At 41.0% G+C, this 26607-nt stretch overlaps 1 protein-coding gene across 1 annotated transcript in view; it reads right to left on the bottom strand.

The window, feature by feature from the left end:
- Positions 1 to 18301, bottom strand: part of GUCY2C (guanylate cyclase 2C) — a 103632-nt gene extending 85331 nt beyond the window's left edge. Inside the window, exons 1-6 of the mRNA XM_063427406.1 lie at positions 18097 to 18301; positions 10810 to 10922; positions 10650 to 10717; positions 9081 to 9293; positions 3520 to 3641; positions 1742 to 1838 (exon numbers count right to left, since the gene is read on the bottom strand). Coding sequence (XP_063283476.1) covers positions 1742 to 1838; positions 3520 to 3641; positions 9081 to 9293; positions 10650 to 10717; positions 10810 to 10922; positions 18097 to 18295 — 812 coding nt within the window. The 5' untranslated portion in view covers positions 18296 to 18301. The remainder of the gene's footprint in view (positions 1 to 1741; positions 1839 to 3519; positions 3642 to 9080; positions 9294 to 10649; positions 10718 to 10809; positions 10923 to 18096) is intronic.
- Between the last annotated feature and the right edge of the window lie 8306 nt (positions 18302 to 26607).

The following is a 26607-nucleotide window of genomic DNA, read 5'->3' as shown; positions in this document are numbered from 1 at the left end:
TTGAGAAATAAATGAAATTAATTCTTCCAAATTTTCAGGAAGATCTCTTGTGGCAACCTCATCTAGGATCTCATCTGATAATCTGTTCAGAAATACGTCCATATAGGCCTGTTCATTCCACTTGACCTCTGCCGCCAAGGATCTGAACTCTAACGCATAATCCACAAGGGTTTGGCTATGCTGTCTAAGACGTAAAAGTAGTCTAGCTGCATTGACCTTTCTTCCTGGAGGGTCAAAAGTCCTCCTAAAAGTAGCGACAAATGCATTATAATTATAGACTAATGGATTATCATTTTCCCACAGCGGGTTAGCCCATCTAAGAGCTTTGTCAATGAGTAACGAGATTATGAATCCAACCTTCGCCCTGTCTGTAGGGTAGGCGCGGGGTTGTAATTCAAAATGAATCCCTATCTGGTTAAGGAAACCTCGACAGGTATCCGGAGAACCGCCATAGTGTAAAGGGGAAGTAACACGGGAAGAGGCTCCCACTGTGGCTACCTCTAGGCCTGTATTAGCAAGAGAGATGGATGGTGTACGCATCTCCTCTGATTGATTACTAGGATGGGATAGCAATGCTTGCAGCGCCAGAGCCATCTGGTCCATTCTATGGTCCATGGCTTCAAATCTCGAGTCAGGAGAACCAATCTGAGCGTTTGTACCTGCAGGATCCATTGGCCCTGTCGTAATGTCAGGATCGGGACAGGGATCCAACACGCAGAATACAAACCGGAGCTAGGTACGTATACCGGACCTTAGAATGGCCGGACTAACGTAAGGAGAAAGCAAAGAATGGTCAGAGACAAGCCGAGGTCGAGGGAACGAGAGAACAGGTAAGCGAGAGACGAGCCGAGGTCAAAGGATACGAGAGATAAGCAGGAACGAAAATACAAGCCGAGTCAGAACCAAAAAGACAAACAGTAATAAGAGCACTGAGTGACCAGACAAGCTAGAACCACGACAGGGCAATGAACCATTACACACATCCCTATTTTATACCGTGGCTCTTTAATTGATGACTCCGCCCCTGCCGAGCCCTGATTCGTTGTTCGGAACTAGATTGACAGGTCGGGACGTGATTACCGTCATGACGTCGGCTCCTGAGCGCCGCGTCATAAAAGGAAGCGGGGCTATCGCGGGCGGCGTGTAAACGGCTATGAGAGCTGTGAGGATTGGGTGAATCAGCCCCCCTGAGAGGACGGCCGTTAGAAAATCTAACCTCCTCCGAGGTAGAGACTTCAGGTACCCTGACAGGTGGGTGTTATACTGTTATAGGTGCATTCAACAGGGTAAATATGCACATCTTGATGATGTTGTAAACTCAATATTCAGGTGAATTGCTCTGGGAACTGCCATATCTTGACATAGTATGGTGAATGAAGGGGCTACCAGCAGTCCATAGTTGTCCCGTTTTGGTCCCACAGCAAAAAGGCTAGTTGCTGGCTTTTTGTAAATACAGGCAGTGGGCCTAAATATTGTTCTTGTGCCGTGCATTATAGTAGCTTGGTAGGCAGCTTGCATTGCTAAGAAAAACCTCTTTTATGTAAGGGTTTAAAAAATACTTACCAGTGGTCCACTATGCATTATGGCCAATTTAGTTTTGTGACAGCCTTTTAGCTAAGGTACATAGGTGCTGTACATCCAGTACTCACCTTAAGATGCCTCTGACTGCATGGCTATTTTTTAACAAACTCAAATTCATAAGGACTACAGATTAAAAGTCAATACAAAATAAAACACATACTTAAAAATATCAATTAGAATGATGACCATGTCCGATGGAATTTTCACGTTTTTCTGCAGAATCTGTAAATCATTGGCTGACCCACACATAATGAAAACTAGAAGAAGAAAAAATAGATTTTAAAATTTTAGTTTGCCATGTCTTGCTTTTACGATTTTCTTTTTCAGTTTCATGGTCAGAGGGTAATAAACTATTTGAATTTGTTAGTATTACAATTGCTACTGTCACTCTCAAATACATCAGCACTTCTATACAAGCTGAAAATCCATATATAACCTGGTCCTGATGAAAGATTTTATGGAAATCTGAAACATTGAAGTTTTATTTTTATAAGAACATCTAGAGTGCCATCCTCTTTTGCTAATATATATAAATAAAATAATACATTCTAATAATATTGCAAATTTCAGAAAATGTCCAGATGTAATGACTATATAAACTAATAGTTGACTAAAAATTTATTAGAAACAGTCATGAAAGATATTAAATAATAGACTTGTGCATTTGTTGTATTCGTCCATAAACGAATATTTTTGTTTGACAATGAATCTTTTTATGAGAAACAAACCCTTCTGATTACTTTTGAAGCCAAGCAATTTATTCAAGGTGTGATGACGTTCAGCGTCAACACACCTTGCATGATGACGTTGAATGCTATTACTGCTTATCTATGAGAAGCATTGGGTTCAGTGTATCTCTGTGAGAAGAATTGAATTGGCATAATGCAGAAGCTGCCACACTTATAGGGACACTATAGTCACCTGAACAACTTTAGCTTAATGAAGCAGTTTTAGTGTATAGAACATGCCCCTGAAGCCTCACTGCTCAATCCTCTGCCATTTAGGAGTTAAATCCCTTTGTTTATGAACCCTAGTAACACCTCCCTGCATGTGACTTGCACAGCTTTCCATAAACATTTCCTGTAAAGAGAGCCCTGTTTAGGATTTCTTTATTGCAAGTTCTGTTTAATTCAGATTTTCTTATCCCCTGCTATGTTAATAGCTTGCTAGACCCTGCAAGAGCCTCCTGTATGTGATTAAAGTTCAATTTAGAGATTGAGATACAATTATTTAAGGTAAATTACATCTGTTTGAAAGTGAAACCAATTTTTTGTTTCATGCAGGCTCTGTCAATCATAGCCAGGGGAGGTGTGGCTAGGGCTGCAGAAACAGAAACAAAGTGATTTAACTCCTAAATGACAGTGAATTGAGCAGTGAAATTGCAGGGGAATGATCGATACACTAAAACTGCTTTATTTAGCTAAAGTATTTAGGTGACTATAGTGTTCCTTTATATCACAGTCCGCATTGCTTTTCTGTAAGTAGCATTGGACTAGATTGACATCATCACAACTGATGAGGCAGGGCAGTAGCTGAGAGGAGACTATGTCAGTAATGGATTACATTGATGTTTGTCTGTAGTGACATGTTTGTTTATTTTTTTCCATTATTTTATCTTTTTCTATTTTCAGAAACGGGGGACTTAATCTGAAACACAAACAAACTCTTGAAGGATTAAAGTAAATATATTATATATAGACCAGCCCTGCCTGTTTTAACCTTTAATTCCTTGTTATGGCCAGAATAAAAATAAATAAAAAATAATCAGAATATTTTTCTTTGACAAATAAAAACGTACTTTAACTTTGTTCATTTTTAATATATTCTCATAAATATCCTTGCAGAGACTAGAAATACATGAATGAACACATATATAAATGGGAAATGTACTAAACACTTTTTGCTTATTATACAGCTGAATAGAGATTGTTTTCATACCGTTACTCTTTCGATTCTGTTCTTTTAAGTATTTTCTTATGTCCTCCTCTGTTCGTAGTATCTCTTTGAAATTCAGAGCCGAGTTGAAGTAAGAAACTGGGGAATCTAATGCATTAATGTACCTGAGAAAGATCATATTATAGTTACTAAAACGTTTCTTTGCCAAGTACAGAAAATGCATTTGGATACTTATCTAAAGGGCATGACCTCTAGCGAAACTAGGGGTCTGAAAGAGCATGTGCCCTGGTGTAATTATTTATGTTGCAACTGTGTGTGATTGTGTGTCTGTGTATGTGAATGTGCCTGTCCATGTTTGTATGTATGCATGTATGATTGCATATGTATGTATTCATTCACGTCACAGTGTATGTATGTGGGGGACAAAAAAGGATAAGAGGGTTAAGAAACAGACAAGAGGTAGGTGGGGTTAAGAGATACAGAAGAATTAATGTGGGTTAAGAGACACACAAGAAGGTGAAAGGGTTTAAGAGACACACAATCAATCTATCTATCTATTTATCTATCTAATATATATCTCCCACAGTCTGAATTTAAAACTTCCCTGCCTCACATAAGAACACCACTCAGTCCACCTTCAGCTGATCCAGTTGCAATAAGCAAGGTAGCCTTCTGGAGAACATTCTGCTGCTTCCATCTCAAAAACATAGCTCGCATGCTTGTCCATGCCGCTGTCCTCTCTCACCTTGACTACTGTAATCCGCTTCTCAGTGGTCTTACGTGTTCCCAACTTTCCCAGTTACAGTCTGTAATGAATGCGGCGGCGAGGCTCATCTTTCTGTCTGCCCACACCTCCCACGCCTCCCCCTCTGTCAGTCCCGTAGCACTCAACTTAAAGGACCACTATAGGCACCCAGACCACTTCAGCTTAATGAAGTGGTCTGGGTGCCTGGTCCAGCTAGGGTTAACCCTTTTTTCTATAAACATAGCAGTTTCAGAGAAACTGCTATGTTTATAAATGGGTTAATCCAGCCTCTAGTGGCTGTCTCATTGACAGCCGCTAGAGGGCTTGCGTGCTTCTCACTGTGAAAATCACAGTGAGAAGACGCCAGCGTCCATAGGAAAGCATTGTAAATGCTTTCCTATGAGACTGGCCGAATGCGCTCGCGGCTCTTGCCACTCATGCACATTCAGCCGAAGAGGAGGAGAGGAGGCGGAGAGCTCCCCGCCCGGCGCTGGAGAAAGAGGTAAGTTTAACCCCTTCCTCTCCATCCAGCCCGGCGGGAGGGGTCCCCTGAGGGTGGGGGCACCCTCAGGGCACTATAGTGCCAGGAAAACAAGTATGTTTTCCTGGCACTATAGTGGTCCTTTAAGATCCTGATACTTGCTTACAAATCTCCGTGAGTGTCAGTGAGTGTTGCCTGTGTGTGTGTTTGTCAGTGAGTGAGTGAGTGTATGTGTGTGTCAGTGTCTGTCAGTGAGTGTCTGTCTGTGTGTGTATCAGTGAGTGAGTGTATGTGTGTTAGTGAGTGTGTCTGTGTGCCTGTCAGTGAGCGTGTGTGTCTGTCAGTGAGTGAGTAACATGAGGGGGCGGCAGAAATCCTTGCACCGGCCCTGGTCACTATACCCCACTCCCTCTAGAATGTAACCTCATTAAGCAGGGCCCTCATTCCCTGTGTTCCTGTGTGTCCAACTCGTCTCGTTACAAATACGTGTCTGTTAGTCCACCCATTGTACAGCGCTGCAGAACTTGTTGGCGCTTTATAAATATTAATAATAATAACATAAGGTTGAAAGGGGGATTAGGAGATGCACACAAAGGGATAAGTGGGTGCGAAAGTGACACACAAAAGTTTAATGTTTGGTGGTGAGTGGGGACAACATAGATTTCTGCCCTGGGTGACAAGTGACAAGTGACCTAGCTACATCTCTGGGCTAGAAAAAAAAAGCACAACTTGGAATACAATGTATTTACTAAGCATTGATTTTTGGATGAATTTAGACGTATTTTGTTGACAAACTTTAACTAGGAAAATAGAATAATTATCCTGCTCCTTATTTGAGCTGCAATTCAGTGTTACTCAAACAAGCAGATTAAATATCAAATGCTAGTCTTAATGTAGTGCATACATATTATTACATAACTATCACATGAATTATGAAACAATGTTTGACTGGAACAAACATGCTCTAATGTCTGCTGGGAACTCCTAGGAGTATATCCCATAAACATATATTAAAATGCCATTTATTTTTATGACGCTTAATATGTTTTGGAAAAAAAAATGCACTGGCCACTCCTGCATGTTAGAGAATAAAAAAAAATAGAATATATTACAGGAACACTCCAAAAAAAGACTATATTTCAGAAACACGCTGTAGTGCTTATGGTGCCAAGAGTGCAGTAGCACTCACCCAATATAAGATGTCAGGTAGTAAGTTGCAGGGCTAAGAGCTATTGACTGATGCTCTCAGTCAAAGAGCTGGCCTTGTCACGATGGAGCTGTGGTCCAACATAATAACAAAGTATTTAACCAGGAAAGGTACATTCAGATTACTCTGGTTTCCAAGTACGTCCTGGGGCTGTTACCTTAGCCCAACAACCAGGGGTTGTTACTATCACCCAATTTAACGGTACTCATTTTATCTACCTCGGAAGGACTGAACCTGCGACCCAAGGGTTAGAACAGATTCTGCTGATGCATTAGCCCACTGAGCTATTTCACCGGCCTATATTCTACTACCAGAGTATTCATGCAGAATTAAGTCAAAAACATAGAATAGACCAAAAGTGATAAACGTATTACCGGGCCTTAGAATGGTCAGATTTAACATAGAAAGAATAGTCAGAAACAAGCCGAAGTCAGGGACACAAATATGAGCATAAACGAGAAGACAAAGCCAAAGGGTTAGGGATACCAGAAAAATGGATAGTCAGAACAAGCCAAGATCAAAAACCTGAATAACAATATACCAAACGTGCTCTCATATAACCAAAGTAGTGGAAACCACAACATGGCAATGAACACTAGCAGGTCTGGGTATAAATAACCCCAAAACTCTGCTCAAAATGGGACCTACCACCCCAAAACATGTGTGCATTGAAAACGCACGCACATTTACGTCACATATGACATTTTTGGTGGTGGCGCTATTTAGTACTGCAGTGTCTGGCATCCTCCATAATGCTGGATCCAGGTGGCTACATCAGATGCCACTAGATTAGGTGGGTAACCTCTCCCTCCTGCAGCGTGACCGCACCGATTGGTTGCAGTCAAATGGTGCCGATCAGGCACCGTGACACAGAGCTTAACAGAAGCTCCTATTCAAAAGCTTTAGAATCTTACTTCTGACTTTAAGGAGGCAGGGAGCAGTGCCTTGGGGATGCCAGGTAAGAAGACAAGTTGTAAGAAATAGGTTTGATGTTCAATGGAGAGCGCCAAGGCACTCCCAGAGCTACAACTACTACAGCATGCTGTAATGACTATTGTGCTTGGAGTGTTCCTTTAACATGGGCAAAAAGAATGCCCCCTAACCCTTCTACTACCAGAGTATTCATGTGCCGTTTTTTTTTTTTTTTTGGGTTTTTTTTTTATTCTTTATTTTTGTTGTGCACAAAAGTAACAAAAAGCCTTGGTGCACCACAACAGCGACATCAAGAAAAATTGGTAGACATTTGCAGTACAAGTTGTGGCATTCGTTTGTCAGGCACATTTTTAGATTAATGAGATCAATATTTCGACAGCTTAGGTTCTCATTTAGTTTAAATGATTTAACAAGATGCACACGTCAGGTAGGAGTATTCAGAGGAGTGACAAAGAAGGAAACCCTGAAATGTACATTCCTAATATAAACAAGGCTGTGCAGTGCATTGTATGCTAAATGTGTGTCCATAGTGTGACATGAAAGACAGTGCACGTTTATATTGTTAAAGAGCGCAAAATACAACAGATTATGAAACCACTGGCAACGATTATGAACAAAAAGATAATATTATACTCAATGGGAAGGAACTGCTGTGATATTGTAAGCTAGTTGCTTAGGTAAGCTTACTGTCTGCTTGTATGTCTACAGCTTGCGCTAGCGTGTGAGGAGTGTTTAAAGTCAACGGCATAGTAAACCATAACATTGGCAAAAGGTCGCCCCCAGCCATAGATAAAGTTCAGTGATACTTGGGCTACAAACCCGAATAGATATCAGGGTGTTCTGGCTTTATCTGGTAGCATCTGAGGGGATGTGCCCACATGGATCAGTTCAAGGTCTGTGAGCTGTGGGGCAGGATGAAAGGCACTTCAGCCTATGCCCAGTGTGGGAATGTCTCGATTGCTGGCACCGCTGGCCCCGTCTATGGGGTCCTTGGGCTTGATTTCCGCTCTAGTGGTATTCAGCGAGGCTTTCTCCTGTGCGGCCTCTTGCGGTTGTGCAGCGCGATCCTTGAGAGGTTGCTTCGTGCCGCTCTGGTCAGAGGTTCTTGGGTCTGATGAGTTGCTAGCAGGTAGGCTTAGCTTGGTGCACATGCTCCTTTGTAGGTGGGAGCGGGTGCATGCGTTCAACTGGCATGGCGCAGTTTCCCGCCTTGTCGATCGTTGGCGTCTGCATCGCCGGCCGGCCGTCCTGGGTGCCCGAGGTGGGTGCTCATAATGGGGGCGTCGGGTAACGGGTCTGATCCAGGAGGCTACCGCTTTCACTGCCTGGTGGTAGGCCATTCCTCGCTCACTTAGCGTCACCCAGAAGCTCTTACAAAGCCAGTCCAGAGCCATCAGGGGATGTGAAGGTGACTGGGTGCTCGTATTTTTCGATTTTGGCCCTTGCTTGGGGGACATTTTGGTTATGCCTTGATGGTCTTGTGCTCCTGCAGGCTGTGTAATTGTGCGGCTCACCAACAGTCCTGGTCCGAGTAGCCAGTGGGGACCGGGATTACCCCCACCGGTTCAAAAGGGGGGGTAGGAGATCAATGAGGTCGCGTAAGGGGTCTCGTGTCGGGGAGAGCGGCCGCCTCTCCCCGGCTCCAACTCCTGTAGGCCGCACTCGGCGTTTCGCACCCCCGGCCCCGACAGGCACCAGAAATGTGTCCCTCGATTCACCTGGGCACCCCCGGCATGGGTGGTGTACCCCGGTGTGTTTTGGGGCTGTTTATCCGCCGATTTCACAGTTTTTTCGTCCCGTCGGACCGGAGCTCGTCTCACCCACGTCCGTTCCGCTAGGTGATCAGGCTCCGCCCCCCATGTGCCATTTTTTAGTCACTAGGAAGATCCATAAGTTTTTAGCTACAGGACAGATATTACACTGGAGCATTATGATATTAGTATGCAATAAGGAAGCAGGAGACTATGCTGGTATGTCTACCATTTTCCCCTAACAGGACTCGATTACATTCTCACCAATAGTTGTAGCCCACTCACTAGACTTTTATCGTAGCAAACAACCACTAGACATGCTCCTACTCGCGGCATGGAGAGTCGGTACATAGAGGAGGTATAAAACCTTGTATGTACTAGTGAGCCCCACAGGCTTTTTATTTGTATTATTTTTTAATGACTTACAGGGTTAGTAATTAAAAAATGCTAATAAATGTGCTTCAAGTAGTTTACACTTTGGTTTACCAGTAGCAGGATTCACTATTGTTATCCTTTTTGTAGATGTAGACAGACTGCCACTTGTCTGGTTTGATCGAGGGCGACTTAAATCTCCAGAACTCGTAAAAGAAATACATCAGTTTTCTGGCCGGGAGTAAAATGCGGGTGAGGTATTGTTTGAAGTCACAAGATAAACCAAAACTACCAGCTGAAATCAGTGGGACAAACGTGCTCCTCAGCCTGAAAGAAAAATATTCAATGTTGTATTATTTTATAGGTAATAATTATTCAAGTAATATGCAAATATGCATGTGGAGAAAATTATAATTATCACTGCAAGTTAGACAGCGTTGGAGATTCTTCTATTTTTGCTTCAGGTAGCAAGTGACATAGCAGCACATATTAAAAGAACACTGTACTCAAACATTTTCTTTTTTCTATCGCCTCTGTTTTATTTCATTAGTTATTTTTATTGTACCCTAGTTACAATTCAAATTTTTACTTAAATAAACACTGACTTACCTTTGTTCATGTGCTGAAAGCAGTTCCCTCTCAGCAGTCCACTCTGCCCTCTTTGCTACATGAAGTCTGATGTCATTGGCCCAATTTACTGCTTCTCATAAAGAAGCATTGTGGACCTAAGGCACATGTGCAACACTCGTTATGATCCCCCAATCAAATGCTTGTCACAGAGAAGAATTGAGCACAATACTTCTCTGTCAGAATCACTGAATGCTACACCATGCATGAAAGCAGCGTGAGCATTTTATAAGCAGCAAGATGAGCTGAGTGAGAGATCCTCTTGCTGGTAATGCCTGCCTACTGCCCGTTCCTGGCGATCAAAACAAAGGAGGGGAAGGAATGCGAGAGGGCATGGTGTGGTGGTGTGAACAAGGGGTAAGAATTAAAAGGAGGAAGAATAGAACATCTGACGTCATGACATGAGTCAGTATGAGAGCTTGGAAGTATCATCAGAGGGCTTGGGGGCATGGCTAGAAGAGAATGAAAAAGAAGAGGGGGATAGGACAAAGAGGACATATTTATGGAACTACGACTTCAACAAGATGAAATTGTTATAGTGACCACAACTAAGATATATCATGAAATCGTTGGTCGTATGTAGTCATTGTTGCAAAAGTTCAGAATATAGGTCATTTTCACAAGACATTTATTCCAATTCTCGTACCAAAATCTTTCCTATTGCATCTACAGGACTTTACGCGTGACATCCAACATTGCTGGAGCTTACTATCATATGATCTTCATATTTCTCCATCTCACACCATGTAGACCATGCTTCCTTAAAGCTCACTCAATTATTTGGCTAATGACATTATTATATTCTCGTCTACATGCTATCCAAAACATATTTTTGGTATTTGCCTGTAACAGATAAGCAAACCGTCTGTAGCTTGCATTATACATTCTTCTTAAGACCGTAGCTTGCTGAAAGTGTACAGAACACATTTTGTATTGCTATATTTATCTGCTTGTCTATATTTTATTACAATCTTTAATCACTATTCCCAGTACAGCATCATTTTGGTGCTCTAAACAAAAAATGTTTATACTAGATCCCTTTGGCTTTATACTCACGAAAGCATCTGGTAGGTGGCATAAGTACAAGAGGGGCCCAGGATTGCACAGCCCAGCAGAAAATTTTTCTGCAGAATGAAAGAAAAGTAAATGGTGAAGCAACTTTATTTTTTATTCATTAATACTACAAAATGATCGTTTATGCTAAACTATTACTTACATGAAGATACTTCAGCTTTTCAACTCCTTCGCAGCCGCTTGAAACACAACCTGACGTTGAGTAAAGGTCTGTCGTAAAAATGTGATAAGTCGCATTGAGTGTGATATTTATACCTGAACAAAAAGAGAAGGAATATAACTTGTTTTATATAATATTGTAGATAGCAAATTTACAGTAATGAACTCCAGCAATAACACATCCTTGTGACTTGTATTTATTACAATATTGTAGATATCAGTTTTAGCAATGATGAACTACAGCAATAATGATGTATCCTTTTAGCAATAAATCACCAGGAACCATGATGATGTTATTCTTCAAACATATTCCTTGGGAGATGAAATGAGACAAATATTGCAATGAGGAAAATAATCTTTTGTATCTTCAAAACCTGATTTAATGAAAATGTGTCTACTCCCTACAGTAATGCATACTCTGCACTGCTGGCCAGGCAATCAGAAGCCAAATGATTTACATTTTTTTGGTAAAGCAATCAGGTTGACTCTATCTATCATAGCCTTAAACTATGAGAGATTATGTTGTCTGACGATACAACATCTTGATAGCATCGTTCTAGTTTGTCACTTTAATGATGTTATATGTTATACATATGCCCTATTCTTATGTGGTGGCAAATCCAGTTCTGTCATATCACCAGCATTGTTATATCTGGTTCGAGGTCTGCCAACATCTACTGCAAGGGAGCTGTCAGGGTTAATTTACGAAAGCGAGAATTCAAAGTGAATTTCAAATAAGGTCAAAATAACCCAATTGAAAAATTATCTACCGTAAATCAAGATTTCCAATTTTAATTTCACTTTGATTTAGCAATCTAGTAAATCACTCTGTGGGTTTTGCTCACCGGTAGTAACCCCCCTAAATGCCATATGATAATGCTCCTACTTATTTGCTGTCAAGAGCTATCTTTTAGTTGTTTTATATATGCTTTAATAAGTAATTTACTGTGCTTCACTACAGGATTATTCTCCTTGTGTTGTTCATGTTTAGGAAATATGGTCCCATCTGATGTACAACTAAATCCAGAATTTACCACAAATGAGCTGTATGGTCCTGAAGAAGTCCAGCAGCACCTGTACACTTTAGTATTTATAACGTTATTGATTTTTAATAACTGATTTCAGCGTTGACACAAAGATGATTATGAACATTGGACATTTTTAGAATATTTACAGTTCTATATAACAGTTCTTTATTTTAAGCATTTTACAATTCCTTCTCTTTGGTAAATATATCAAGATCTGTCCACATAGACGAGAATGAGAAGCTTCTAATCGTAGTATTTCACCCTTTCAGGAGGTGAAGTGGACTCACTAAACCATAAACAGTGGTTTAAGGAACACTTTAAAAGATATGACTTAGGGCAGGCCTGACAACCACTCCACAGCAAAACACCCCCCCTCCCACCAAAAACCCGGGAGACTCAGAGGGTGTCAGCAAACGCCGACACAGTGTACCACCCACCATCACCATTAAGAAGCTGACTCCACTACCTAAAGCTGCGAAACCCAGACCCGATAAATAACAGAGACCACACAGAGAAAGAAGGAGTTATACAGACCCCTTTGCGACACACCGTGCTACAATGGTCCACAGGACTCTGCTACTGGACACTGATCCTAAAGGTCCTCTAATGACCACAGAGGCATCTTAGAGACTACCTTACACTCTATTACTGTTTCCCACTGTTGATCCCTTTACTTTTATCCCCAATACGTTGTCAATATGCTCACATATTTCACTTAACCTGAATATATTGGAAAAAAAAAATTGTATATGTTGTTCTAAAATGAATAAAAAATACAAATTGAAAAAAAAAAAAAAAAAGATATGACTTAGACTGTTGGACTGATAAACCAATTTTCCTGGATCAGTCAAATACACACAATGAGAATGAAAGTCCTGCCTAGACTGCTTATCCTATTCCAGGCCGTTCTGATAGGTTTTAATAAAAAATACTTGACAAACTGTGATAGACAATTTTATCTGGCAGAATAAAATACAAAGTAGCCCACAGTCACTGTATCACCCTAAACAAAAGGGAGGATTGGGTCTCCTACTTGTATTTTTACTATTTAGCTACACAGTTGGCCTAAATTGCCATGTGACCTACCCCTCCGAAGTCTGGAGGTGGGTGGATTTAGAATAATTTCTTATGCGTTCTGACTCGCATAAAAGTTACCTCTTGGTAGAGAGAACGAGTCTTGTTATGAAACAGATGCCCAGCTTTGGGATGTAATAGAGACCAAAACTTTCTTACTAATTCCCCCTTGAAATTAACACCAATTCTAATGAGGATATAAACGGTCAGGCCAAAAGTTTTTGTATTTAATACGGACTAGGCAAACTTAGTGGCCTCAACTTCTTAGTGTTTGAGCTACCAGGATAAAGTTGGTTAGTCTTATGTTATGTAAAGGCCCAACTGGGTGAAGCCTTTATAAGCTATTATAAAACTATGAATCTGTTACAATTTCTCTAGCTGCATTATACACTACACAATGGAATATCATAGCTTTAGAAATGTCACAACCAGGCCCGAACAGGTCATCGGGCACACCGGGCAAATGCCTGGTGGGCCACGATGTCCATGGGCCGAGGCCGACATGGGAGGTCACAGGATTTTTCATGACGGGCCGGTGGGGAGATCAAAGATCTCACTCAGCGGCCCACTTGCACAGACATGCGGCTGGGAAGGGAGAGGACGACACGGCGGAGCTCTATCTTGCAGCTCTGCCGGGTTCCTCTTGCGAGATCCGGAACGTTGCCATGGAAACGCCCCTGATCTCGCGAGAGTGAACTCTAGCCTCACAGGAGTGAGAGTGCTGGTCCCCCCTCCCAGGCACCACCGTGCCAGTCCCCCCTCCCAGGCTAAAGGTAAGAAGAGGGGGGATATAATGCCTGTTTTTTTTTGTTTGTTTTTACCCCCCAACACACAATTCCTCCTAACAAATACACACACATCACCCTCACAAACATAACTCACATCACCCTCACACACAACACTCTCACACACATCACTCTATTACATTCCCTAAACACACTCTCTACAACCCCTACAAACTCTACATCACCTATATACACACACACACTATTGCCCATATGCACACACTTGCTACATCCCTTATACACACACACACTCTACAGCCCCTAGCCACATACCACACCACAATCAGCTCACTCTAGACACATGCAATCCCACAAGCAGGCTCCTAACATATGCACAATACTCTTCCTGGCCCTTTTGTCTCCTGATATCCCATTTAAAGACACACCAGAGACAAGTTGCAAGGAAACACAGTGCAAGCATGTTATTAAATTTGCTTGCACTGTGCAGAACAAATACAGGGCCTTTTTTCATGCTAGAGCTCTTCAGCAGAGCTCTGTGCATGGTCTGCCCTGGAAAAACATTGAACCAACATGCTCACATTGAGAGGGGGCATGTTTGTCATTGGTGATGCCAAAACACACCCTCTCTGCCCCGCCCCCTTCTTAGTGGGCTGCTGTGATAAAAAAATGCCCGTGCCAAGTTTTTTTCCCAGTCCGGCCCTGGTCACAACTGTCTCAGCCAGTGTGTGCAGCAGAGCAAGGCACAAAGGTGACAATATTCAGAATGTCCCAGAAACAGCCAGAAGACGGGGATTTGGGAGTGGGCTGGTTAAGGCCCAATTCAGTGAGGAAAGAGTCTGAATCCACTGTGAAGGACGGCGGTATGTGGTACCTTCTTTTGTATGAGGATGCAGGTTGGACCCCATCTATACCTAATATCGGGCTCTTGGAAGGTCTGGGTGACCCAATGGACTGAATGCCAGCGTGGCTCTACAATGGACCTGCATGAATTTTAGCTGCATCTCCTCAAATTTGAAAGGGACCTTAGATTCAAGCTCCTCTATAACTGCCATCTTGTCCCGAAACAACTGGAAGTGAAGTAAGACATCGATGGATTCGGCTATGCCCCATATTTTAAGATTATTGTGCTGTCATGCATCATCAAGCGCAACCAGTCTGGCTTGCATGGCCCAGTGTGAGGACTGAAGTTGTTGGATATGTTCCACTGTGCCAACTTAACATTGTGTCATGGAGGATACATCCTCTTTTGTTGCTTTCACCCTATCCGTGATTGCAGTCAGCTCTTCCCGTATCACCGCCAGATCTGCGCAGAAAAGGATGCATATATTTTTCATAAGGCCCAGAATGTCTCCCTTAGTGCCCCGGAGTCCCCAGGTCCTCTAGCTGTAAGTAGGTGTTTGAGTCTTCACATTCAGGTATGGTATCTGGTGCGTCTAGTAAATTCTCCTCTGAGGATAGACAGTGTAAGTCTTGACGCCATTTTAGGCCTAGGCATCGCCAGGAAAAGATCTCAGATCCTCCAATTACCATCCCCTGAGTGGATTTTAAGTTTCTTTGTTTTCCACCTCATGATGTCCCAGATATCAGTGGCAGATATAGGGCTGAATTGTCGCTGAATGAGGAAGGAAAGTCAGTGATTTCACCACAGTGTTGCCAAAGCTCGGCAAACATGCAACTGCTAACAGCAATGCTTAAGCCACAGCACGACAACAGCACATACTTTTGTCTCTTCTTCCTTGCTGCTCGGTGCTCATTGTATACATTGATTAATTATATCGAGAACAATGGGATGTCACCTATATACCAGATCTTACTAAAACCTTGCAACATATGACTAGAGAAGGTGCAGTGAAAGAGAATTCTTATGGTCAATGCACAGATTCCATCTACAGAGAGGGAACAAACTAAGCCTTGGTACTCTTAAATCCCCTTGCTGTATTTGTAGCATGAATAGCGTCACTTGTATACTATACTAAAATAAGGAGTACATTCCTTCCACTTAGCTGTCTGCAGGGGGCAGCACTTAATGAAGAAAATACAGTATGAACATTAGCGAAGATGTAGTATCAGTTATTATTAGAAAGTACAATACACATGTAGACATTACTGCACCCTAACAGCCTAACCCTTATAGTTCATAATCTAAAGGCACATGTTGGTTCAAGATTCAAGCAATAATAAACATGGTCATCCAGATTTTCCAAGTATGCTGTCTTTTCAATTACACTTTCTATTGAGATAACAGCATTTCTATTGTGACTCGTGTTTGCAGAAAAGCTCCCAGAAAATTAGTTCTTACGCATGTTTGCTTATTTAACAAATATAAGGACACTTCACTATATGTTCCATAATAACTAGTTTAAATAGTTATTGTTTCTACAAAGACTAAGAAGTCACACATAGACAAATAACATACACAGCATTTTGAGGATACATTTAAAGGAATATTCTAAACCCTTGAACTATTTGCTGAAGTCCTTTAGAGGTAAAGAAGACATACCCTTGAGGCCTTATTTTATATAAGTGCTGTTTTTAAGATAAATCAACATTTTTATAAATCCCTTTTTAATAGCGTCCGGTTCTTAATTAGACAGGAGGTCGCTAAAGTGGAAGTGTGGACTTGTCATAGAGAAGCATTGGTTTCAATAGTTCTGCATAAGCTGATTGAGGCAATTGCTGCACATGTGCCATGTGTACAATGATTCTGTAGGCAAAGCTTTGGATTGGTCAGGAAATCAACATTATTGATGACCTCCCCTGAGCATAGCAGAGCTGCAGTGAAAACACAGTCTTGCTGCTGGATTTGAGGTACATAACATAGTTTTTTTAGGATGAGGGGGAGAAGGCCAATTCTAAAATAGAAAAGGAACACTTTAGCATTAAAATTAAATGTCTTATTTCTAGTATTGAAATTTTCCTTTAAGTCCATGCCATGAATGGCTGGTGAAGTTTTGAAATGGTGGGGTGCTGCCTCGCTTGAACTTGGGCTCTTTCTATTTATCCCTAAGTATGCAACATCTTCACATATATAAGAGGTCAGTCCATGTTTAAGAGCATTTTAAACCTATAGATAAATATACTTTGGAAGCAACAACCACTTTAAAGAGAACTGACTCCCTGTTCCCAATGCTGTTACCTACTGGCAGCCTTAGAAGAAAGAAAGATATGCAAGCCATCGATGGGTGATATCATAAACCCTGTCAGAGCAGACTAAGCATATCTGAGCAGTCTTTAACCAATATCTAAATTAAAAAAATACCCTAGACTCTTGACATGATTTGTTTTCAGTCGTGAGCAGCTCCTGGCGCTGTCAATTTGCTGGGTGGGGTATGGGGTGCACAGAATTAGCTATGGCAGATATGTTTCTTCAAACTAAGTTATCATTAGTCTTTACTATCCCATTATACTTGCTTTTTTATTTCTATTTTCTCAATAGAACTAGATTAAGGGACACCAGTCCCTATGGACCAACCTCCTCTGCCAAGCAAATTATGGATTAATTGACTTGCTTTAGAGAATACTAGATATCATGTTTTTTTCCATTCAACTGTGTATATTTTCAAAACTGCCCACTTATAGATCTCCTCTGTTCATCTCAAAGATTTAAACTTGTCAAATCTCACACATACTTATCCTTTTAAAATACAAACCACTGGTTTATGATGATGCTCTGTTAAATGCAGTGTTAATTTTGTCGACTTACAATTTTGAGACATATGGGGGAACTGGGAGAATGAGACACATGGAGGGACTGGGTTTGGGAAATGAACACATGAAGGGGGTTGGGGGGAATGAAACATGTGGAGGAGCTGGGGGGAACTGAAACACATGGGCAGCTGAGGAATAAGACATGTGGGGGAGGATAAGATGCATGGAGAGGCTTGGGGGAAACAAAGCAAGGCATAGAGGGGCGGGGGGAGAAAGAGACAAAGTGCTAAAGGAGAAATAGACAAAGAGCTGGGGAGAAGAGACCCACAAATGGGGCTATGGAGAGAAAGAGACACACAAATGGGCTGGGAGGGGGGCGGGAGGCGGGGGGCAAAGAGCCACAGAGGTGTTGTGGAAGGGGCAAAAGAGACAGATAGAGGCTTTAACTACACCCCTTAGATTTTAGTTGTGTCGACTAATATTTACTGGAGATTTATTTAAACTAAAATCTACTGAAGATTTAGTCAACTAAAACTGGACTAAAACTAAAACAATTCATATATTCAAAATACGATGAAAATTAAAATGGCTTTTTAGTCAAAAGACTGACTAAAACTAAATTTTCTGCCAAAATTAACACTGGTTAAATAGAAATATACCAACAAGAGACAATTCTTTTACAGTCTCCTAAACATATTCACGGATAGCCTTGTTGGTTTGCAAGCACTTTTTCATACAAATACAAAAACCATAATGTTTTTTTCAGAAACCTACCTTCATTTTCGAGTTCCTTTTTGACTATTTTCAGTCCAAGATCCACTGCTGGTGTGATATAATCTAGATTCCATTCTGTCGTTGTATCATTCAACAATATCACATTTAGTATATAGGTATTATTCCTACAGTATGCGTGACTTTGAGGTGGCAATAATAGCACGATCAAAAATAGAAGATTAAAATAAATATCCATCATGTTTTCTGTGCCATACCTCTTCTGCAAAGCCCAGCTGGTTTTATCAGAGATGCTCAAACAATAATAGAGACTACAGTGATTGTATTCATCAATTGTCACTTCCTCCTACTCCCTCTTCAAAGCACTCTGGTCAACTATTAACAGCTTCGAATAACTCAAAGGTTGCTTCTGTTTCCAGCTGAATATTTGCACAGAAAAAGGTCAGAGCCTTTAAAGTTGGCAGAAAAAGGCTCATCATATAATAAAAGTGTCATATTTAATGACTGTCCCAAAATGAGTTACACACAGTTATAAAGAATTACAGGCATAAGTCAACAATATGTCATGTACACTTTAACAAAAATACAATTACATATACAGAAAACCAGGTGGGGTCAATCTGTTTTTCTTTTTTACATGGATTTTTCACAGTAAAACATTTAGCAGAAGACCTGTAAGTGCATCTTTTATTCCTGTTTCACACATTTTGTGGACTGCACCCAGGCAATTTTTGCTTTTGTAACTTCCAAGACAGCGTGTCGAGCTCTTTATATATATTTGTATATAAATACATACTCGGTTTTCCCATTTGTTATTAAAATTTGTGCAAGCTTAATGTCTTAGTGTACTTTAATATGAAAGCATAGAACAAAACCAATTATAGATATATAGGCATTGGAATCAGATCTTTGGGAGGTATAGCAGCCACACACATACGTAGCATTCTTTCTACAATGGCAATTATAAATTGTTCTGAATGTTATTCCCAACATTATTGTAGACGATCCCACAAATGGCTTGCACTTGTAGTTTTACTTTTCCTTCAACCTTTTTTCCAGTTAATCCCAAACTAGCTTGATGGAGATTGTAGTCGCCATTCCATGATTTGAAGTCTACCAACTTTTTTCTAAGGTAGTTGTGATGATATAGTCTGAAATTATGTTTTTGGATCATTATCTTGCTGTACAAGTCCTGACTAGAAGACACATGTACCATAAGGGTTCTATGCTATATGCTAGAGTGCACAGAACTGTGTAAATTAGCTATTGTTTGCTAATAAGCAGAGGCCTGCCCAGGTGTTAAACATTCCTAGTGGGAGGTGATTTGAGGAGTATATAAGGGCTGTTGTCATTAGCTTGGCTAATAGAGCTTGGTTGCTTCATCTAAGTGTTGCTTCTAAGTGTGTGTGTGGTTGGAGATATTCTGGAGAGTTTTACAGAAGCTTCAACTGTCTAAGAGTTGTGCTAAGAGTTTTCTTTTTTACTGTTACAGGTAAGATTCATCTGTAGGAAAAGGTTACTGATTGCACAAGGTTTGATTTCCTGTTGGTAATTATAAGGCATTTGATTTGATTAGGTAGCTACTTGCTATTGATTGCTGTGTAAATTAGCTATTGTTTGCTAATAAGCAGAGGCCTGCCCAGGTGTTAAACATTCCTAGTGGGAGGTGATTTGAGGAGTATATAAGGGCTGTTGTCATTAGCTTGGCTAATAGAGCTTGGTTGCTTCATCTAAGTGTTGCTTCTAAGTGTGTGTGTGGTTGGAGATATTCTGGAGAGTTTTACAGAAGCTTCAACTGTCTAAGAGTTGTGCTAAGAGTTTTCTTTTTTACTGTTACAGGTAAGATTCATCTGTAGGAAAAGGTTACTGATTGCACAAGGTTTGATTTCCTGTTGGTAATTATAAGGCATTTGATTTGATTAGGTAGCTACTTGCTATTGATTGCTGTGTAAATTAGCTATTGTTTGCTAATAAGCAGAGGCCTGCCCAGGTGTTAAACATTCCTAGTGGGAGGTGATTTGAGGAGTATATAAGGGCTGTTGTCATTAGCTTGGCTAATAGAGCTTGGTTGCTTCATCTAAGTGTTGCTTCTAAGTGTGTGTGTGGTTGGAGATATTCTGGAGAGTGTTGCTTCTAAGTGTGTGTGTGGTTGGAGATATTCTGGAGAGTGTTGCTTCTAAGTGTGTGTGTGGTTGGAGATTTTCTGGAGATAACCTGGAGGTAATCTGAGGTATTCAGGAGGATAAATTAAAAAAAAAAAGGTAAAATTTGTTTGATTTAAATTATTCGCCTCATTGGAATGGCAGACTTAGTTCAGTGTAATAGTTGCTTTGCATTTGTTTCACGTTCCACTTTTTGGAGGTTTGGTTGTTGTCTAATCTGTAGACAGTTCTCTATCTTGCGGCAGGAGATTGTATTTTTGAAGTCTGAGATTTGTAAATTATCTGGTAAACAAATTCAGGCTGGAACTGCTGCAAAGCCATTGCCGCAGAGACATACTAGGAATGGCAGATGGATTACTGTAGGATCTGGTAGACTTGGAGTTGTGGATAAAAGGCATTTTCTGCACTTTCAGAGTGTAGTGGTGTCCTGGAGATAGGCACTGAGGCTAGTGGTGTTGTGCAGAGAGGCACTGAGGCTAGTGGTGTTGTGCAGAGAGGCACTGAGGCTAGTGGTGTTGTGCAGAGAGGCACTGAGGCTAGTGGTGTTGTGCAGAGAGGCACTGAGGCTAGTGGTGTTGTGCAGAGAGGCACTGAGGCTAGTGGTGTTGTGCAGAGAGGCACTGAGGCTAGTGGTGTTGTGCAGAGAGGCTTGAAGACTATGGTGAGGCCTAATAGAAAGCAGTTGTTGTTGGGGGATTCCATCATAAGAGGTGTGGAGATGGACAATGGTGGTCTTGTGAGGTGTCTTCCCGGAGCTACTGCTCACAGAGACAGGAGACGTATCTGTAATATTGTTAAGCAAGCAAAGCAGGAAGGGGAATTGGATGTACTTGTCCATTTAGGGACAAATGACTTGGCTTGCAATGAGGTTTCAGAGGTTAAGGAAGTTTTTAGTGTTTTTGCCAATGATATACGGCAGGTTGCTTCCACACTGTCATTCTCTGAAGTTCTGCCTGTGCATAACACTCAGAACGACAGGCGGATGCGTATTAGGGACTTTAACTTGTGGCTTGGTGAATGGTGTCGGGAGCAAGGATTTGGCTTTATTGCTCATGGTAGCTCTGTTTGGAATGGAAATAAACTGTACAAAAAAGATGGTTTGCATCTTTCTCAAAAGGGAACAAATGTTCTCAGTGAGCAGTTCAGAGGTTTTGCTAGGATGTTTTTAAACTAGGAGGGGGGGGGGGGCAAAAGGGTGATAAAACATCAATCCAATTGTCCCCCAAAACAAGGACAGAAGGTGCCTGTAGCAAGTGTGTTAAAAAATGATAAGCTTAGAGTCATGTCTACAAATGCTCGCAGTTTAGGGAATAAGATCCATGAACTTGTGGCAATAATGGCAACTGATAGTGTAGATTTAGTCGCTGTTACTGAGACATGGTATAATGAGAAAAATGACTGGGACATAGCAATACCAGGGTACTCTTTATATAGAAAAGACAGGGAAGGCAAGAAAGGGGGAGAGGTGGCCCTGTATGTAAAGGATAGCATAAAATCTAGCCTAATAAAGGTTAGTGAGGCGAACATAGAGTCCATTTGGGTTACGTTAGAATTTGGTAATCACACAGTAACTCGTGTAGGTGTGATTTATAGGCCCCCAGGACAAATTGAAGAGTTAGATAATCTACTAGTTGAAGAAATAGCTAAAATGACAATGAAGGGGGAAGTTATCATCATGGGTGACTTTAATCTTCCTGATGTGAATTGGAAAACAAAAATAGCTACTTGTGCCAGGAGCACACATATTCTAAACTCCCTACTGGGATTGTCTCTAAAACAAGTCGTTGAGGAGCCAACTCGTAAAGAGGCCATACTAGATTTAGTGTTAACAAATGGAGATTTGGTATCAGATATTACTGTAGGTGAAAGTTTAGGATCCAGTGATCATCAGTCAGTGTGGTTTAATATAAGAACAGTGACTGAGTCACACCACACAAAAACAAAAGTTTTAGATTTTAGAAAAAACAGACTTTTCTAAAATTAGAATATGTGTAAAGGAGTCATTATCAGACTGGAGCAATTTATATGGAGTCCAAAAGAAATGGGATTATTTAAAAGTTGCACTACTGAAGGCAACAGAAAATTGCATTAGGCTTGTCAGTAAAAGCAAAAAATTCAAGAAACCACTGTGGTACTCCGCAGATGTGGCCAAAATAGTAAAAAACAAAAAGTTAGCATTTAGTAATTATAAAAAAACCCAGAGTGAGGAAGACAGAATGACCTATAAGATTAGGCAGAAAGAGGCTAAGCAAGTTATAAGAGCTTCCAAATCCCACACAGAAGAGAAAATAGCACAGCCAGTAAAAAAGGGGGACAAAACTTTTTTTAGATACATAAATGAGAAAAGAAAAGTAAAACAAGGATTAGTTAGATTAAAAACAAAAGAAGGAAGGTATGTAGATGAGGATAAAGGTCTAGCTGACTGCCTCAATGAATATTTTTGTTCGGTATTTACAGATGAAAATGAAGGAAAGGGACCTCAGTTAAGAAAAAGGATAAATGAGTCATTTATTACACGGGAGTTTACAGAGGAAGAGGTTCTATTTCAACTGTCAAAAGTAAAGACAAATAAGTCAATGGGACCTGATGGAATACACCCAAAGCTATTAAAAGAGCTTAGTGGTGTACTAGCAAAACCATTAACAGATTTATTTAACCAATCATTGATAACAGGAGTAGTCCCAGAAGATTGGAAGTTAGCGAATGTTGTGTCCATTCACAAGAAAGGTAATAGGGAGGAGTCGGGCAACTATAGGCCAGTAAGCCTTACTTCAGTAGTGGGGAAAGTGATGGAAACCATGTTAAAGGATAGGATTGTTGAACATCTAAAAACACATGGATTTCAAGACCAGAGACAACATGGGTTTACTTCAGGGAGATCATGCCAAACTAATCTTATTGATTTTTTTGATTGGGTAACTAAAATTATAGATCAGGGTGGTGCAGTAGACATTGCTTACCTAGATTTCAGTAAGGCTTTTGACACTGTTGCACATAGAAGGCTTATCAATAAACTACAATCTTTGAGTTTGGATTCCAATATTGTTGAATGGGTAAGGCAGTGGCTGAGTGACAGGCAACAGAGGGTTGTAGTCAATGGAGTATATTCGAAGCTTGGGCTTGTCACCAGTGGGGTACCTCAGGGATCTGTACTTGGACCCATTCTCTTTAATATTTTTATTAGTGATATTGCAGAAGGTCTTGATGGTAAGGTGTGTCTTTTTGCGGATGATACTAAGATATGTAACAGGGTTGATGTTCCAGGAGGGATAAGCCAAATGGAAAATGATTTAGGTAAACTAGAAAAATGGTCAGAGTTGTGGCAACTGACATTTAATGTGGATAAGTGCAAGATAATGCATTTTGGACGTAAAAACCCAAGGGTAGAGTACAAAATATTTGATAGAGTCCTAACCTCAACATCTGAGGAAAGGGATTTAGGGGTGATTATTTCTGATGACTTAAAGGTAGGCAGACAATGTAATAGAGCAGCAGGAAATGCTAGCAGAATGCTTGGTTGTATAGGGAGAGGTATTAGCAGTAGAAAGAGGGAAGTGCTCATGCAATTGTACAGAACACTGGTGAGACCTCACTTGGAGTACTGTACACAGTACTGGAGACCCTATCTTCAGAAGGATATTGATACCTTAGAGAGAGTTCAAAGAAGGGCTACTAAACTGGTTCATGGATTGCAGGATAAAACTTACCAGGAAAGTTTAAAGGATCTTAACATGTATAGCTTGGAGGAAAGACGAGACAGGGGGGATATGATAGAAACATTTAAATACATAAAGGGAATCAACACAGTAAAGGAGGAGACTATATTTAAAAGAAGAAAAACTACCACAACAAGAGGACATAGTCTTAAATTAGAGGGACAAAGGTTTAAAAATAATATCAGGAAGTATTACTTTACTGAGAGGGTAGTGGATGCATGGAATAGCCTTCCAGCTGAAGTGGTAGAGGTTAACACAGTAAAGGAGTTTAATCATGCGTGGGATAGGCATAAGGCTATCCTAACTATAAGATAAGGCCAGGGACTAATGAAAGTATTTAGAAAACTGGGCAGACTAGATGGGCCGAATGGTTCTTATCTGCCGTCACATTCTATGAACTTCCAGGATTATTTTTTTCATTTATCAGTTCATAAGATGTTTTTCAAGTCTTCAGTAGTCCACTGGCAGTGCTTCATGGACCAAGGAGTGTCTTTTTCGGGCCTCCAAACTGTGCAGATTTTGACAGGACAGTCCTGATTTTAGGGATTGATCCAACCATCCAGATTTTGATGTCCCGCATCTGGCGACACTAGTAAACTGGAACAAGGCAGCAAAGCCATTTGAGCATTGCCGTTCTTTCTGCTTCTTGACCAGTCAAACTTGCAGCTCAAAGTCTTCTCTTCACAGTTGAAAGTGAGACTTGTTTACTTCAGCTGTGCATGAAGATGTGGTCCTGTGAGCCACCTATTTAGCACGCTGTAAATTCTCAGAAACTTGTACTCTGAATCTGTTGTAGCTTCAAGTCTACCAAACCTCTTCTCGTTATAGCTACCTCGAATTATCAAGTGCTTTTTAGTGGTGTAAGGAAACTGTAACCACTGAGACCTTGGTATTTGTTGGGATTTCTTTTTTTTTTGTAAATCATATTTTATTAAGATTTTATCAAAGAGATAGTGATGAACAGGAGAAGCACGCAGGCCCTGAAAGGTGTAGTAGTAATATGGTCGTTGTGATTTCTCAAAAATAAATATACCTATACTTTAAATGTTTATATTAGTCTTTCTGTCTTCTTTTGTATATTTATATTTATTTAAATAATAAATGTATTCTTTTGTGCAGTGCAATACTGGCCAAATAATGTTTTAATGGTTACTCCAAGCATTATAACCACTGCAGCGTGGTTATAGGGCCAATCGTTTAGTAACGGTTTGCTCCCTCACCTGGGTCTCCACTGGGCTCCTCTCCTGCCAGGTGACAAGCTTTTTATCTTCCACAGAGCGTCAGGAGTCAGAAGCTAATTTAGTTGCCATTCATTGGCTGAGAATGTCAGCTGACTACTCTCAGCCAATGAATGCAAGTGCGCACAAAAACCCCACAGAACATTAGTGACCTCTAGTGACTCTGCCAGAAGCGGAAATTACACCTCCGGCAGCAGAGGGTTAATCTCCATTTGTGCAGTGTTTTAAAGTGAAACCCTGCATATACATACTCCAGTCACCATGACCAGTTCAAATCACAGAAGTGGTCATGGTGCTCGTAGCAACTCTTTAAAGGGTTTCTCCTACTCTATTCTTACATTTTTCAATAAAGCCCTATTTATCATTACTTATAAGGATCCACCCCAAAAAATGCTTTCAAATATTATTATATTTAAAATAAGATTTTATTTACCTTATGTCAGAAAACCTAACTCTAGTGGGACTTGAACCTTTGGTTCCCACTTTCTACTGTTATGCACTGCTTGCTGTGCAACTATGGAGCTTGACATCCTGGGAAGATTTATTATTTCTAACCTAATTTTCTGATTGCTTGTTTTGTAGGGCACCAGAGGACCGTTGTGTATTTGACCAAGCCTGTTTGCCGCCTGCTTGAGTTCGAGTGCCAGTTCCTGACCTGTCTGATTTACAGTCCCATGTACCAGTTTCTAGCTTAACCATGACATTGTTTTTCTTGTGCTCCTGACCCATGCCATGTCTGGTAAAGTGTGTTGTTTTTTTTTTTTTTTTCACCACTCTTGGCCTGTTGTCTTCTTCTTAGTTTAATCCTGTTACTTCCTAACTCCTACTTTACGTTAAGGCCGGCCACTCTTAGGCCCAGTAATACTTATCTTCCTATCCCTCTGTCTTTGACTTTGTTAGGTCGCTGTCTTTAAATTGTTGAGGACCCAGACAGGGCACAAGGACCCTGCAGAAAGCACTAAAAGTGCTCCCTGAAAGGTCTGTTTTTACTGGGCTGACCTTAAATGATAGGAAGGCAGCCTGGCATGAATTCATGCCAGACTGACCTGCAGGGGCGGACTGAGAACCCTCAGGGCCCCCGGGCAAAATAAATCAAGGGCTCCCTTACAGGCCCCACCCATACTCCGCAGCAAGCGCCACCCATGTCCCGCCTCCATGCACCGCCTCCAGCCACACCCTACACAATCTTTAGACACAAGGAACAAAAGTGCAATAATTCCTTCAAGGCCCCAGTAGAGACTACAATTGAGGGCTAATGGGCCATGGAGGGGGGTCTTTCTAGCAGAGGCTATCTCAGTGTCCTTTAGAGAGTGTGTTAGAAAGAATCCCCTCCAGGCCCTATTAGAGACTACAATGGAGTCTAATAGGCTTGGAAGGGGGTCTTTCTAACAGAGGCCATCTCAGTGTCCCTGCTGGAAACAGTCGCCTCCAGGCCCC

This window comes from Pelobates fuscus, chromosome 7 (genome assembly GCF_036172605.1).
Source record: "Pelobates fuscus isolate aPelFus1 chromosome 7, aPelFus1.pri, whole genome shotgun sequence".
NCBI lineage: Eukaryota > Metazoa > Chordata > Amphibia > Anura > Pelobatidae > Pelobates > Pelobates fuscus.
This window is presented reverse-complemented; position numbering and strand designations above follow the sequence as displayed.